At 55.6% G+C, this 13,971-nt stretch overlaps 1 protein-coding gene across 3 annotated transcripts in view; it reads left to right on the forward strand.

The window, feature by feature from the left end:
- The window catches only part of AHRR (aryl-hydrocarbon receptor repressor), a 79,925-nt gene extending 66,640 nt beyond the window's left edge, over nucleotides 1-13,285 (forward strand). For all 3 annotated transcript variants that reach the window (XM_041731475.1, XM_041731476.1, XM_041731477.1), the window contains 5 exons: nucleotides 1,766-1,899; nucleotides 5,025-5,224; nucleotides 8,652-8,713; nucleotides 8,864-9,002; nucleotides 9,749-13,285. In XM_041731475.1, the coding sequence (XP_041587409.1) occupies nucleotides 1,766-1,899; nucleotides 5,025-5,224; nucleotides 8,652-8,713; nucleotides 8,864-9,002; nucleotides 9,749-10,790 (1,577 nt within the window). In that variant the 3' untranslated portion in view covers nucleotides 10,791-13,285. The remainder of the gene's footprint in view (nucleotides 1-1,765; nucleotides 1,900-5,024; nucleotides 5,225-8,651; nucleotides 8,714-8,863; nucleotides 9,003-9,748) is intronic.
- Nucleotides 13,286-13,971: the final 686 nt, after the last annotated feature.

The following is a 13,971-nucleotide window of genomic DNA, read 5'->3' on the forward strand; positions in this document are numbered from 1 at the left end:
ATTGTCTCTTCACCCCTTGTGGGCGAGTCCCCCCCTCGCCCAGCAAAGCACTTCCTTCAGATCTATGGCCGCTGCGCCATCACAACATGTGCCGCAGGCCTCCATCTCCATGATGGGTAGCGGAGCAGATGGGAGGTCGAGGGGAGGGGGTAGCGTCTACTGGGATCCCAGCGCTTCCACACACTTTGTCAGAAGTTGCAAACAATTCAAGAAAACCTTCTACCACAGTCTCAGGCAACACCATGATTTACCTCAAAGTTGAGTGAAAAAAGAAAACCCCAGGTGCCAATACACAATATCATTGTATAAAACTCAGAAAAAAACAAGACCACTGATTCATAATCATACATGCAGTTGTACTGAAATGATATTTTTAAGGGCAAATGATGAAGGCAAAATTTGTCAGAGCAACGATCACTGTGGGGATGAGGATGGGTGGGTAGCCTAGGGAGAGACGCCAGTGGTGCTAAGTGGAACACACATGCATGTGTGTGTGTGTATGTCCAAGAGACAGGGCAGGCATGCAATGGGGGCATGTGATGGATGGGGGATGGGTGTGTGTGGCGGATGTGTGTGTGCATGTAGTAGAGCAGATGTATGTGTAGAGGTGAGCGGGTGTATGGAGGGAGTGGGTATGTGAGGGTATTGGTGGGGTAGGTGTGTATATGGGTGTGTATGTGGCAGGATGTGTGTGTGGCAGGGTGTAGGGGGCAGAGTATGTGTGCATGGTGGGGTGTGGATGTGTGTGGTGGGGGTATGTATGTGAGGTCGTGTGTGTCTGAGAGAGGGTATGTGTATAAGGTGGTTGTGTGTGTGACGTGAGGTATGTGTGTTTGGCAACATGTACATGTAAGGTAGTATGTGTGTTTGAGGTATGTATGGGAGATGGGATGTGTGTGATGCAGTGTGTGTGTTTGTGTGGTGGGATGTTTGTGCATGGTGTGTGTGTGTGAGTGTGTGGTGTGTGTGAGGTGAGGTGTGTGTGAGGTGATGTTTGTGTGTGAGGCGGGGTATGTATGTGAGGTGGTATGTGTGCAAGATGGGGTGTGTGTGGTGTGTGTGTGAGAGATGGGGTGTGTGTGTTTAGCAGCGTGTATTATGAGGTGGTATGTGTATGTGAGGTGTGTGTGAGGGTGTGTGCAAGATGGGGTTTGTGTGGTGTGTGAGATGAGGTGTATGTGTGCATGGTGGGATGTGTATGGTGGGGTGTGTGTACAAGGTGGGGTGTGGATGTGTGTGATGGTTGCATATGTGTGGGGTGGTGTGTGTGAGGGTGGGCTGTGTGTATGTACATGGTGGGGTGTGTGTCAGTTTGGGAGTGTGTATGGTACATGAGTTGGGGTTGTGTGAGGCTGTATGAGTTGTGTTTGGGCAGTGGGATGTGTGTGAGTGGGTGTGTATTTGTGAGGTTGCTTTGTGGGGGAGTGGCAGCACACAGGGCCCAGGCAGAGGGCGGTGGTGTGGGAAGCCTGCGTGTGACTGTATGTGACTGAGTGGGTGTGTGAACAGGAGCCCATGTATATGACCATGTGCGCATGTGTGTGACCATGCACGCGTTTGTGGCTGTGTGTGACCATGTGTGGCTGTACATGACCGTGTGCACACATGCGTGACCGTGTTGACCGGGCGTGGCTGTGAGCACACGTGCGTGGCCGTGGAAGGGGCAGGCCGCAGGCAGGAGGGCGAGCAGGCCACCCAGCCCGTGCAGCCCGAGCCCCCCGGGGCGCACTCACTGCCTGTCCCCCCCTTGCCGTCGTGGCCACAGAGGACGCTGTCCTGGGGAGGCTGCTGCGCGCGCAGGAGGGGGGCGCGGGCTCGCCCACGGACTTCTCCGCCTTCCTGACGCGCTGCTTCGTGTGCCGCGTGCGCTGCCTGCTGGACAGCACGTCGGGCTTCCTGGTGAGTGCGCGCCCCCTGGCGGCCGGTGGCCGTGTCACCTGCGGACTCGCGCCCCGCCCCCCTGGACACCTAGAGACCCCCCCGCCCCCCGCAGGCTTCCGCGCAGGCGCTTTGCGAGCAGGTGCCTGGGAGTTCATCTCTAGTCCTCCTCTTGCCCCTGGGGAGAGGGGCGGGGGCGGGGGCAGGGGCGACCCCGGGCCCACCCAGACCTCTGCCGGCCTGGCCTCCCGCGTCCTGGGAGAAGCCAGCCCCGGGACCTGGGACCCCAGGACGCCCAGGCCTGCGGATGCGTGCCCTGCTCCCCAGCCCCACCCACCCGGCGGGCCCCTCCGGGTCTCTCACGTTCCCTTGAGGCCATGCAGGGGTCCCCGGGAAGGGTGCACCCTCAGCGGCCGCGGGGCTGGGAATTTCCAGGAGGCGCTCAGCCTGTGTGGGAGGGAAGGTGGGCAGAGGACAGGGGCGTTCCCCTGGATGGTCTCCCAATAGCTGTGAGGCCAGGGAGCCCTGGAGCAGCCCCACAAACCGGGGAGAGCCCCGGCGGCCCTTGCTTGTCACCGCCAGCTCCGGGTGTCCTGCCTGCTGGCGTGTCCCACCTTTTGCGAGGTGCCCTCCATTTCCCGGATTCACTCGGGCCTTTCCCAGCCCAGGGCCTGCAGCCAGCGGGACCATGCAGACCAGCTGCTACAGAGGTTCTTTACTGTTTTTGAGCAGCTTCTGGGAAGTGCATGCCCCAAGCCACTCTGCATCCAAGTCACCCATGGGTTCTGGGCTGAGCGGCAGCCTCCTGGGACTGAGAGATCCCACGGGGTAGCCTCGCCACACACCGAGCTCAGTGGGAGACGCCTCATCATCCCACTGGCCCACCGGTAGGCAGTGTTTTCCATTAACCCTCTCCTATTGGCTGGTCTTTTTTTTTTTTTTTTAAGTAAAAACATTGTCCGTATGTAATACATATCCAGCCATTTCAGAAGAGCAGAGAACAAAACCCAAAAAATGTCCCTCCTTTGCATACCCAGGCCCCTTTCCAGATGTCTGTGCCCCAATACTGCCCTTCCTGAAGCTCCCCTCAGCCTCCCCACTGTCTGCTCTGCTCTGACCAGTGTGAGTGGGCTGAGCTTGTGGTGGTTTTGTGGGCTCTCCGCGAGCTCCGGCCCCCTCTGCTTCCACCTATGCTTCCCCCGCCCCCGGCCCCTGAGCCTCCCTGGCTGATCCCTCTACACACTGGATGTCCTCACCTGAGATGCTGCACTTCCAGAGTCCAATGTCACCCACTCAGGCCACCCAAGCTGTGCAGTTGCTCTGCGTTTGCCCAAACTGATGAAGCTTAAGAGATAACCGCAGGCTACCTCTGGGGCCATGTGGCGTTTATGGCCACATGTGGGCCTCAGCCATCCAGCAGTATAGTGGCGGATTTGTGTCCCCTGGATTTGTTCTCCTGATCCAAGGGCTGGTGGGTGGTGGTGGGACCATCTCTGAGGACCCAAGACAGGCAGAGCCCTATAGCAGAGGCATCCCACATGTCTGCGTATTTTTAAAGGCCTTTCCACGCCCACCAGGACCTTAAGAGAAGCAGCTTTTTATTTGCACAGTGGTCCCGGATCTGCTGCCACTGTGCATACAATGATTGCTCATTTTGTTTAGGTGATTGATTGACCATCAAGTCTTTTATTTTGATAATATTTTGTTCTAAATTTGATAGAAACTAATATAGTTACTATTTATTGGCTGATAAGGGATGTATACTTTTTAAATTAGGTAAACAATTCCTGGTAACTTGGAAATCCTTATTTCCAGATGACATAAAATTGGAGGGATTTAATATACAATCAAGAAGAAATTAAGATATAGGTTAAACTGTAAAACAACACACTGAATCAAGGAAATAAGCAACAGAAATTTTGTCTGAAAATATTTGATTGTATTAATCTGTGAAATTCGTCACTGCACACACTGGAAAGGGCTCAGGCATTGACAAGGAATGTCCTGAGAATGGGCACATGGGCCTGACTCGGGCTCCTACTGGCATCCCCCTGTGACTCCATGGAAGCCACCCTGTTTCCACAGTCAGGTCAAAGCAGTACAACTGCCAGACCAGCTCAGGCCACCCGTGAGAGCCCATTGTCACAACATCAGGAACTTGAAGGTCCAGTTGACATTTAGTTGGCAGCTTGAAATCAGCCATGATGGGAATATTTCCACCAGAGAAATGGGCAAACATTACAAATCAGGTTTTTCTCTGGAGAGCTGGATGTTGAACATATCTGAGTGCATCGCTGCCTTGATCCTCCCAAGCTTGTGACAGGCAAGCAGTAGGTGTTTTGCAAATGTTTGTTCATTTGGTAAATTCATAGATAAATGAGGACCTGGACAGATGGATGATGGGAGGATGGGGGATGGATGAGGTAAACGGTTGGGTGGAAGGATAGATGGGTGGGTGGGTGGACGGGTGGATGAGAGGATGGAGGGTTGGAGGGCTAGGGAGAGAGGCCACATTGTGGGGTCATTCTTTAATCAAGCGCAGGGATGCACTGAAGACAGTTAGTGATTTAGATCACCTTTTCCACTGTAGAAAGATCTTTTATTTTCTTTTATCACCAACTCCTAAATTACTTGTTGGCTGCCTAACTCATACTACATACTCTGAATAAAATCAAATTGTCCCTAAGCTTTATCATTGTGAATGAAGGAATGGCAATTTTGGAATGGAGAGGTACAGCTGGAACAGGCCTCCCAGAGGCCTCTGCTCCAGCAAATCCTGCCGGGGAGTGGCTGATGGCTCTGCCGTGGGCCAGTGACAGCTGGTGTCCATGCACATTAGCACTGACCATGTAAGGTGAGGCCCCCACACCCTCACACCTGTGAGTGTGCACAGGAGTGCATACTTGTCAGTTAGAGGCTGTTGCTGAGACTCCAGAGAGCCTGAATGGTTCTGAAGGCCTGGGGTGGTCCACATCCCCATAGGCCAAGTGTGGAAGAATTGTTGGTTTGTGTCTCCTTAGTGACTCGGAGTAAGATTCTTCTCCATGTTTCTATTCCTGAGAATGTGAGTTCTGCATTCTTGGATGGTGTCGGTGTTGCTAATTCGCTCTGTGAACACACCTTCATTTCTGTCTTTAAAATACCAGACAATGCAATTTCAAGGAAAACTAAAATTCCTGTTTGGACAGAAGAGGAAAGCGCCGTCGGGGACAGTCCTGCCCCCTCGGCTCTCGCTGTTCTGCATCGTGGTGCCTGTCCTCCTACCTTCTGTGGCGGAGATGAAGATGAAGAGCGCATTTTTGAGGGTGAAGCACAGGGTGGACGTCTCGGCCTCAATGGATGCAAAGTGAGTGGGGGTCCCCTCGGAAAGCAGCCACACTCACAGCAGCTGGCAGTGGAAACTCGATATTATGTATATTCGTTCTTCGTTGGTGTTCCACAGCCAGTACATCATGCAGGAAACAGCGCTTAGAGAACAGAAATGCTTTCAAACTAATGTTTGTGAACGCTGCCACCACATCTGCCTGCATCACTGTGCCCCAGTCCCCCCAGTTACAGCCTCAAAGTAGGTGCCCTGAGCCCTGGTTGCCATGGGTGGCGAGTGCTGGGCCTGATGCCTTCTTTCCCCAGCACTAGCCCTCCCTCCGCATACAGGACTCTGCATGGGGACCTGTGCATGATGCAGAAGTGCCCCGGCTGTGAGGACATGGCACAGAGGCCCCCTCTGCCCACCCCAGAGTTTTCTCAACTTTTCAGTGGTAGAAAAACTCTTATCTAGTTTTCTAGGCAATTCACGTCTATACTTTGTGGAGCAGATTAGGTCTGTGTTGCAGGACCAGTGTCCTGAAAGTGATCACAATGTGCATCTGGGGGCACCTGGGTGGCTCAGTCGGTGAAGCTTCGACTCTTGGTCGCGGGAGTGGAGGGTCGTGGGATGGAGCCCTGCCTAGGGAGGAGTCCCCTTGAGATTCTCTCTCTTCCCATGCCCCTCCCCTCTCCTCCATGTGCTCTCTCTCCCTCCCTCTCTCTCTCTCTCTCAAAAAACAAACAAACAAAAAAAACCTGTGCATCTGTGAATTGTGTTTTCCATGCCATGTGAGTGAGACCAGGTGTGGGGCAGGATGTCTGGCATCTGTACCAGCTATAGGTGCAACACATCAGAGACTCCCAAGTCTTGGTCCCTGGGTGACAGTCTGTCACTGAGGCTCACTGGCTGCAGGGGTGCATCATCCAACACCCACCAGGGCCTCCAGCAAGCCTTTGGGGTACGGCTGAACTCTCAGGTAGATGGAAGTCAAACCAGGAAAGGTTTCCAGCTGCTCTGACCAAGTCCCCTTGCCCCAGGAGGGAGTCTATCTCGGCACCCTCCCCACCAGCATGCTGTCTCTGTGTTTGCCTTTGACACTACACGTGGTGACCCACGTGAACTCGCACACCTGGCATCTCCACCTCTGGGAAGTGCCTGTCCTCCCTCTTGCCTCCCACCAACACGGAAAGCCTTGGCCTCAGATGCTGCCCGTTAATGCCGTGTTGGGTGCTTTCAGGAGGCAGGTGGATGGTCCCCTCCTTTCCCAGAGAATGTGTGGCTTCACAGCTCCTGCGCCCACCCCATGTCCCGCAGGGAAGGTCTCGGCTCCTTGAACCCCTGCCCAGTGAGGAGGTGTCTGAGCTCCTCAGCTCTCAGGCTCCTGATGGCAGATGAGGTTTAGCTCTGGGATTTGAGAGCACGTTCGCTCCCCTCCCTCCGCCTGTCACTTGGGGTATGGGGAGTATGCGTCTGTGCCACGGCCACATCACTGGTGGAAACGTCACATCCAGCAGAATCCCCTTCTTAGCCTTGAGTCCTGCAGGAGGTCCTGCTTACATTTTGCCCCAGTGTCTCCCCCACAACAGGGTCCCCTCCACAGGGAGCCCCAGGGCCTCCTCTGTGACTCTCCTCTCGTGGGTGTGTGTCTATCCATTTTCATGGGCCACCATTCAGCTTTGCCTTATTCAGGCTGACTGTCAGACAGTGAGAAATTGGACCACATCTGCAGGGCGGGAAGGGCTTCCATCCCGGGCCCTCGCTTCTGCCCCTGCGGCCTCAGTCGCTGTGGGAACAGGGACGGGTGCAGGGGTGGCGAGGCTTCAGGGACAGAGCCGCCCTGGAGCCCCAACAGGTGCCAGCATGCGGAGACAGCGGCCGACCGAGTGTTTACAAGTACACGTATGTGCCCTGTTACTGTTAAAGATGCCACACGTCCTAAGCATGAGGGAGGAAAACCAGAATACCCAGGGGCAAAGCTTCTGAGCGCAGGCAGGCGAGGGCAGGCCAATCCTGGGAACACAATGTGGAGGGGGCCCCAGGGTGCCTGCTCGCACAGAGCCTGCCACATTCTCCACCTGCATCCTGGCCACACTGGAACATTCCCCCACTTTAATTGACTGTCCTGGAGTTCTCTGTGTCCTTAAACAGTTTTCAGTTCGATAATCATAATTTAAATTCATGGTGAACTTCTCTTTTCTATGTGTTTCCAGCCTGCACCAGGGTAGAGGGAACCATAGCCTCTCCTGGTTCTCCAGTGAGGTTGGGCCAGGCGGGGAAGTGCTGGCAGGTATGGGGTGGCAGGTGTGGCTCAGCAGGTCACCCAGCGCCCTTGCACATGGGACAGTGCGGTCAGGACTAGACCTCGTGTGGTACAGGGTATTGTCAGATCCTAGAAAGGGGTGCACAGAGGCTCCCACCACCATGGTACAAGAGAGAGAGAAAAAAGTAACGTCTTTGCTTCCTCCGTGTTTCTGAATTCTTACCTGCTCTGACTTGAACTCTAGAGCCCTCAGCACACCCGTCACAGTGGCTGCTTCTGAGCCACACAGTCAGGCCAGACATGAGGATGCAGGGACGGCTGCAGGGCCCCGCTTGTCATTTAAAGATTCAGATCCAAACCCCCCCAATCCTCCATCCCTGCTCCCCATCCTTGCTCCCCATCCCTGCTCTGCTCCCCCATCCCTGCTCTCCTGTCCCTGCTCTGCTTCCCCATCTCTGCTCCCCATCCCTGTTCTACTCCTCATGCCTGCTCTGCTCCCCCATCCCTGCTTCCCCATCCCATCCCTGCTCCCTCATTCTTTCTCCCCATCTCTGCTCCCCATCCCTGTTCTGCTCCCCCATCCCTGCTCCCCATCTCTGCTCCCCTATCCCTGCTTCCCCATACCTGCCCCCCAATCCCTGCTCTTCACAGAGGGGACCAGAGGATGGGCAGGGACAGGAGTACTGTATAGGGAGCCCTGGCTCTGAGGCCCACTGGCCTGGGGTTGGGTCCCAAGGCTGATGTCTGCTAGAGAGGTGGCCTAAAGGACCTCACTTAACAGTTTTGAACTTAACAGTTTTTGTTTTTTTTTTTTTAATAATGAAATAGTATCTGTGAGAATGAGTTTGCTTAGAATTTAAGATGATGGTTTCTGTGTGTGTGTGTGCCTGCTACCCTACGGAAGACGACTTTCTTTTCACTAGTGTGGCTCTCATGGTGAGTTTATGGAACGTAACTACTGGAAATCACAGATTGACTATTATCATTGTGGTCATTTTATGTGGTGTCTATTTTCTGGAGCAAATGCATTAGCTTGATAATTGATATGAATTGGGGTTTTTAGCAAATCTTTAGCTGAGCAAAGACTGACAATCTATGAGAAGTTAAAAGTGTCTTCCCTCCCAGGATGACCTGACACTGGCACGAGTCAGTTCCTACCAGCAGCACAAATTTACCTACACGTTTCCTATTATCTGTTCTTCACAGAGCAAAAGCTGCCGCGAGTCTGTGTGAACCAGAATTGCATGGGAAACCCAACTACTTAGCAGGTACTTCTACAGATTTGCTCTTTCACATGCTTCAAAAGGGTGCAATGTGTCTGGTCCCTCTGGGGGTGCTCCCCCTGCCTCAGCGTTTGTGGTGCATTCCTCCAAAACCCAGGCCAGAGTGTGTGAGCACTGCTCTCTGAATCCTGACAGGGAGGAGTGATGGAGAAAACATCTCAGTGCTCAGGACATCCACGGACGCTGGCCGCTGGGCCCGGGTTCCAGCCAGGGCCTCATGCTTGTGTCTCAGGAATGGCCCTGACCTCGTCTCCAATCCCGAGGGGTTCGCAGGGTAAGTGGTGTTGAGGCCCAGCTGGGTGTTAAGGAAGAGCTACTGGCTGTGGGTCCGACAGGTGAATGTTGCTCCTAGGGGAATATGAGTATGCAAGTGTCCGTGGAGCATGCCTAAACATGCTTCCCACCCCAGAAGTCGTCCTTACACGTCTGGGGATCAGCTGAGGCCGCTAGGACCCATGGACTCACCCTCCACCTGAAGCCGAGATCCTGCACAACCATCCTAGCCTCTGCCTTCCCCGCGGCCTCACCCCGACCAGGAGAGCTCCTCCTGGAGGACTGGCCTGGCTGTGAGGCTGCGGGGCTCCACCTCATCCTCCCGGGCACCGTCTCCCCTGTCACGCCAGGTGCCAGCCCTGATGCCACAGGGTGTTCTGAGCACGGCGGCATGCGTGCCCGTGACAGGCCCCAGCTCCTCCAAAGTGCCCTAGAGGGCATCTATGTGCTTTGCAGTGTGACAGGGCCCTCTGCGTCTGGGGTGGATATGCCTGACCTGTGGCACGCGGTACAGGCCTCCCTGGGGAAGGCAGTTACAGGAGAGGAGGGCACCCTCACCAGGGCCACAGGGCTGGGGTGGGTGTGAAAGGCGGAGGTGGGCCTGGGCCCCAGGGCACAGCAGCCCTTCCAGGTTCAGCCAGGACCACACTGATTTAGTTAGTGCCTTCCTTTAGAGCACACCCCCCCAACTCAGGGGGTCACGTGATCACCATCCTGCTCTGTCTGACAGCTATTTCCTCTCCTCAGGGACAGGGGAGCAGAGGAACACGGGAGGGTGCCCAGGGGGCGGAGGGAAATACATGCATACAGCTGCTGCTTCGAAGCACCAGGACCCACAAGGCACCTGAGCTGGATGCCGGGGAAACACAGTCAGGAGGGCAGCACCAGGGTGAAGCTGGAGCCCAGCAAGAGTGACCCGTTCTCCATGACTGCTGTGTCCCGCACTTCCTGCGTGCCCTGCCCCAGCCTTCCGGGTGCCATCCACTCCAGTGTGGCCGCTGCTTTCAGGAATCCACCCAGCTGTCACCCGGGAAGCCATTCCCCCAGTGCCTACACCAGCCCCACCAGCAGAGCTTTTCGGGACAGTGATCAGGGCCAGCTGCACCCTCTGCCCAGCTGCCCCTTCCCCCAGGGGAGCCTGGACAGTGGTCTGCCTCCATCCAGAGGGCAGCGCCTTGCAGTGGCGGGCTATCCCATTGAGGACACCAAGTTTCGAGGTGGGCCAATGCCCTTGGGAGCTCCGTGCAACCCCATTCTTTCCCTTGATGTGCCCATAAAGACAGAGAGTGACTCTGGGTCTGAAGATGCAGCCGACGGCTACTCTGTGGCCCCAGGCCAGCTGTGGCCGGGAGCCACTGGTGTGGCCAAAAGACAGCGGGTCACGTTCCCTACCAGGATGCACCTGAAAACGGAGCCGGACGCCAAGCACCACCTATACGCTGCGCACCTGGGACAGACCATGCTGGAGGCTCACCCAAGTGGCCGGGCTCCGCTCAGAGCTGGCAGAGACCTGACCCCCTTCCCCCCCACACACTGTGCCTGCCTGGAGCACGTGCATGGCCCTCCTGAGCCGGATGGCCCCTGCCACCTCTGTACGCAGGCTCAGCAGCCCTCTTCACTGCCCTGTGACTGCCAAGCCCCAGAGTCCGTGCCCATCGTCAAACGAGAGCCCCTGGACTCACCGCCATGGGCCAGTCACGGCCAGGGTAGGGTGCCTGGAATGTTCCCCAAAAGTGCCATGGCAACACTGATGCCGCCCAAAGCCCCTGAGTGTGCTTTCCTGCCATAGAGTGGGGTGTTTGTAAGAGCTGGCCTGTGTCCACACTCAGACTGACCCCACTGTACCCCTCAGTCCTATGAGGTGTGCGCAGTGTGTGCAATAATAGCATGTTCTGTATTTTGTAAAATGTCACACAAGTTCTTAAAGGCAAAGTGGTCTTAAGTCTGTTGGAGTACGACATTATTTCTCTTTGAAGGACTAAAAGCTTTCAGAAGGAGGGCCAGAGTGAGACAAGTAGGCCCGCCGGGGCACACCCCACTGTCTGTGAGGCGGTGGGCTCCCGGCTGCCCAGCATCCCACAGTGCACCTTCCCGGGCCCTCACAGCCACCCCTCAGCTTCACGAGTATGGGAAGGTGGGTTTACACAGCCACACCTTGGACTAAATCAGGGACGTGCTTCTCTTGAGCCACAGGTGACTGCGCCCCTATTCATGGAAAGAATCTGGAAGGTTCCAGGCCCAAGAGGCTGTGTGTGCTGGGCCCTGTCCTGCCTATCCCCCGCCCACCCCATGGCGGAGTCTGAGGCTGTGCCCAGAGTGGACATGGGCAGGAGTGTGTGCTGTGCCTTCTGGAAGTCTCTCTGGCTTTTCTCAGGGGCCTCTGAAGATGGTTTGTGCTGGTCTGTCTGCAGCACGTGGTGAACCTCCAGTTTGGGATCTGGGTTTGGAGGCAGAGACAAGGACAAATGTAGAGAACAGAGGCAGGAAGTCAGGCTGCCCGTAGAGGCTGGGCTTTCACGTAAGAGCTCCCATCACCGCCTAAGTAGGAATTACTAGAGGCAAGACTGATAGGAAGCATTTTCTAGAAAACCTGTGAAATCGTCCATTCTGACTGTAGGAAACTGGGACAAATCACAAAGTGGGAGTCCCTGTGCATGCTCAGCACCAAGGATGGGCCCTCCCCTGTGCTCCAGGAACGTGGGCTGTGCTGTCAGGGGCCTGCCGCACTGTGATGGACGCACTTCTGCCCCTCAGGGACCACGGCCCCGTCCCTAATGTCACCTCCACCCCAGAGTCTCGGGGCAGGGTTCCTAATGTCACCTCCATCCAGGAGACTCGGGGGGGGGGGGCAGGGTCCCTAACGTCACCTCCACCTGGGAGTCTCAGGGGGCAGGGTCCCTAACGTCACCACCACCCAGGAGTCTCGTGGGGCAGGCTACCGTCACCTGGGAGTCTCGGGGGGGCAGGAGTCTCGGGGAGGCAGGAGTCTCGGGGAGGCAGGTGCTCTAATGTCACCTCCACCCCAGAGTCTCGGGGGGCTGGGAAGGAGCCCCCAGCAAGGACTTTAGGCTCCAGCACTGGCACCTCCTGCTTCTTGGCTCCCAGTCTTCCTCGCCGCCTCACCATCATCTGTATCTTAGAAGCAGTGCTCAGCTGAGTCGATGCTGGAGCTGTTGGCAGGTGCTTGCTCTCCTTGTCAGTACTTGGGGTTTGGCTGGCGGGACCAGGGTCCTGGGGTGCAGGGTGCAGCCTGCCAGCTTTGTGGAAGGGCCCCCTTGAGGGATGGTAGGAGCCAAAGACCCCTCCTGGCACTAAGTGGCTAGTGGGTGGCCCCCAGGAGCAGCCCAGCAGCCTCCCTCCACTCACCTCACTGAGGCCTTACAGAAGGCCTGAAGTGAAGACACTGGTGCTGTACTGTTCCCACTTCTCCGACCAGAGTGTCCCCCCCCATTAGATGGTGGCACAACCCCCTGGGGACACCTGCTGGACACCCTGGGCTGGCCCCGGGCCTCCTCACAGGGTTCTAATGCTGAGCACAGCATATCTCTGCCCCCTGAGACACAGAGTGGAATCTGAGTCCTACTCAAACCCGGCAGCCGAGTCCTGGCCCTCTCCTGTGACCATGCCCCACCCCGCTGGGGTCCCCATTCCCGAGGGCGCCCACCCTCTCTCTGCACCGGGCCCAGGCTGGCTGCAGGACTGGGTCCTGAGATGCCCGGGGCTCCCGCAACAGTGATGCCTGTCCTGCCCTCTGTCAGGACGCCACAGACGGGTGGTGCAGCCCCCATGGCCCCCTCACGCAGCGGTCAGCCATGTCCTGCCGTGGGCACGCGGACAGCTGGATGCCAGCTCCACGGGCCTTGTGCTGGGGGTGCCCCTGGTCCACCTGGGGCCCAGGCCCTTTCTGTCCATGAGGCGGCACCATGGTGACCGTATAGCCATGCTCCTCCTGAGACACGCTGTGAGGGGGACGATGGAATGTAGGAGGGCAGATGTGGTTACTTGTGCTTTAAAATGTCATTATCAGTATGAATTACAGGCTTATATTTTTCTGTTGTCTCATAGCTTTTGCTTATATAGCTGAGAAAAAATTAAAATCAAATATAATGTGGGGATGGATGGACAGGAGGAGGTGAACACAAGTAACATTTTATATTTTTACAGCTTCTACTGGAGGAAAATGTTTTCAGTATCTAGACAGACTTGTTGAATTTTTAAAAATGGATGTATTACAATGAAACTTTTTATACTGTTTCCTCAGTGCTTTTAGAAAGCTTTCAAATATATTTCTGATACTGTGGTTTGTACTAAATATGCAATATTGATATAAAATAAATCACCTGTTAAATCATGTTTACCATAAACAGAAATGTCTACTTGATTTTCCAAAAGAAGTAACTATATTTCCTTGAGCGTGTGTTGGTTAATTTATGTTCTAAGACAAGTCCTTCACTACTGGACAGAAGGCAAAAATAAAAGTGAAAATAGATATGCTGGCACCAAAAGTTGCAAGGAAGAGGGAGGAGGCTGAGCGATTGGCCACGTGAATGCTGTGGTGCGTCCCCCCTGTACCACCAGCCCTCTCCTGACCATCATCGAGGGTCCGGAGACCCTGACAGATGCCATTAGACACTGCAGACTTGCCCTGTTCTGCAGGGAGGGGACAGCTGCCCCTGTGAGTGTGCGCGTGTGAGTGTGTGCAGGCATGGGATTGCCAGCCTGGCCCCGGGGAGGGGCCGTAAGCTGCTCACTGTGGGCTCACGGGCAGGAGGGGCAAGTGAGCTCTCTGGGGTCTCTGTTTCCAGGATGCTGATCCCATTCTCATAGCTTAACAGGGGAGGGGTGACATCTGCGGGACATTCCAGCCACAGCAGCAGCCCGCCAGGTCTCACGCCGTCTGACACTTGGCATTGTCACGTGGGTTTCGTGCACTTGGGGGTGAAGTGGTGGGTGGTGGTGGTGGTGTGTTT

The sequence above is a fragment of the Vulpes lagopus genome, chromosome 17, assembly GCF_018345385.1.
Source record: "Vulpes lagopus strain Blue_001 chromosome 17, ASM1834538v1, whole genome shotgun sequence".
NCBI classification, from domain to species: domain Eukaryota; kingdom Metazoa; phylum Chordata; class Mammalia; order Carnivora; family Canidae; genus Vulpes; species Vulpes lagopus.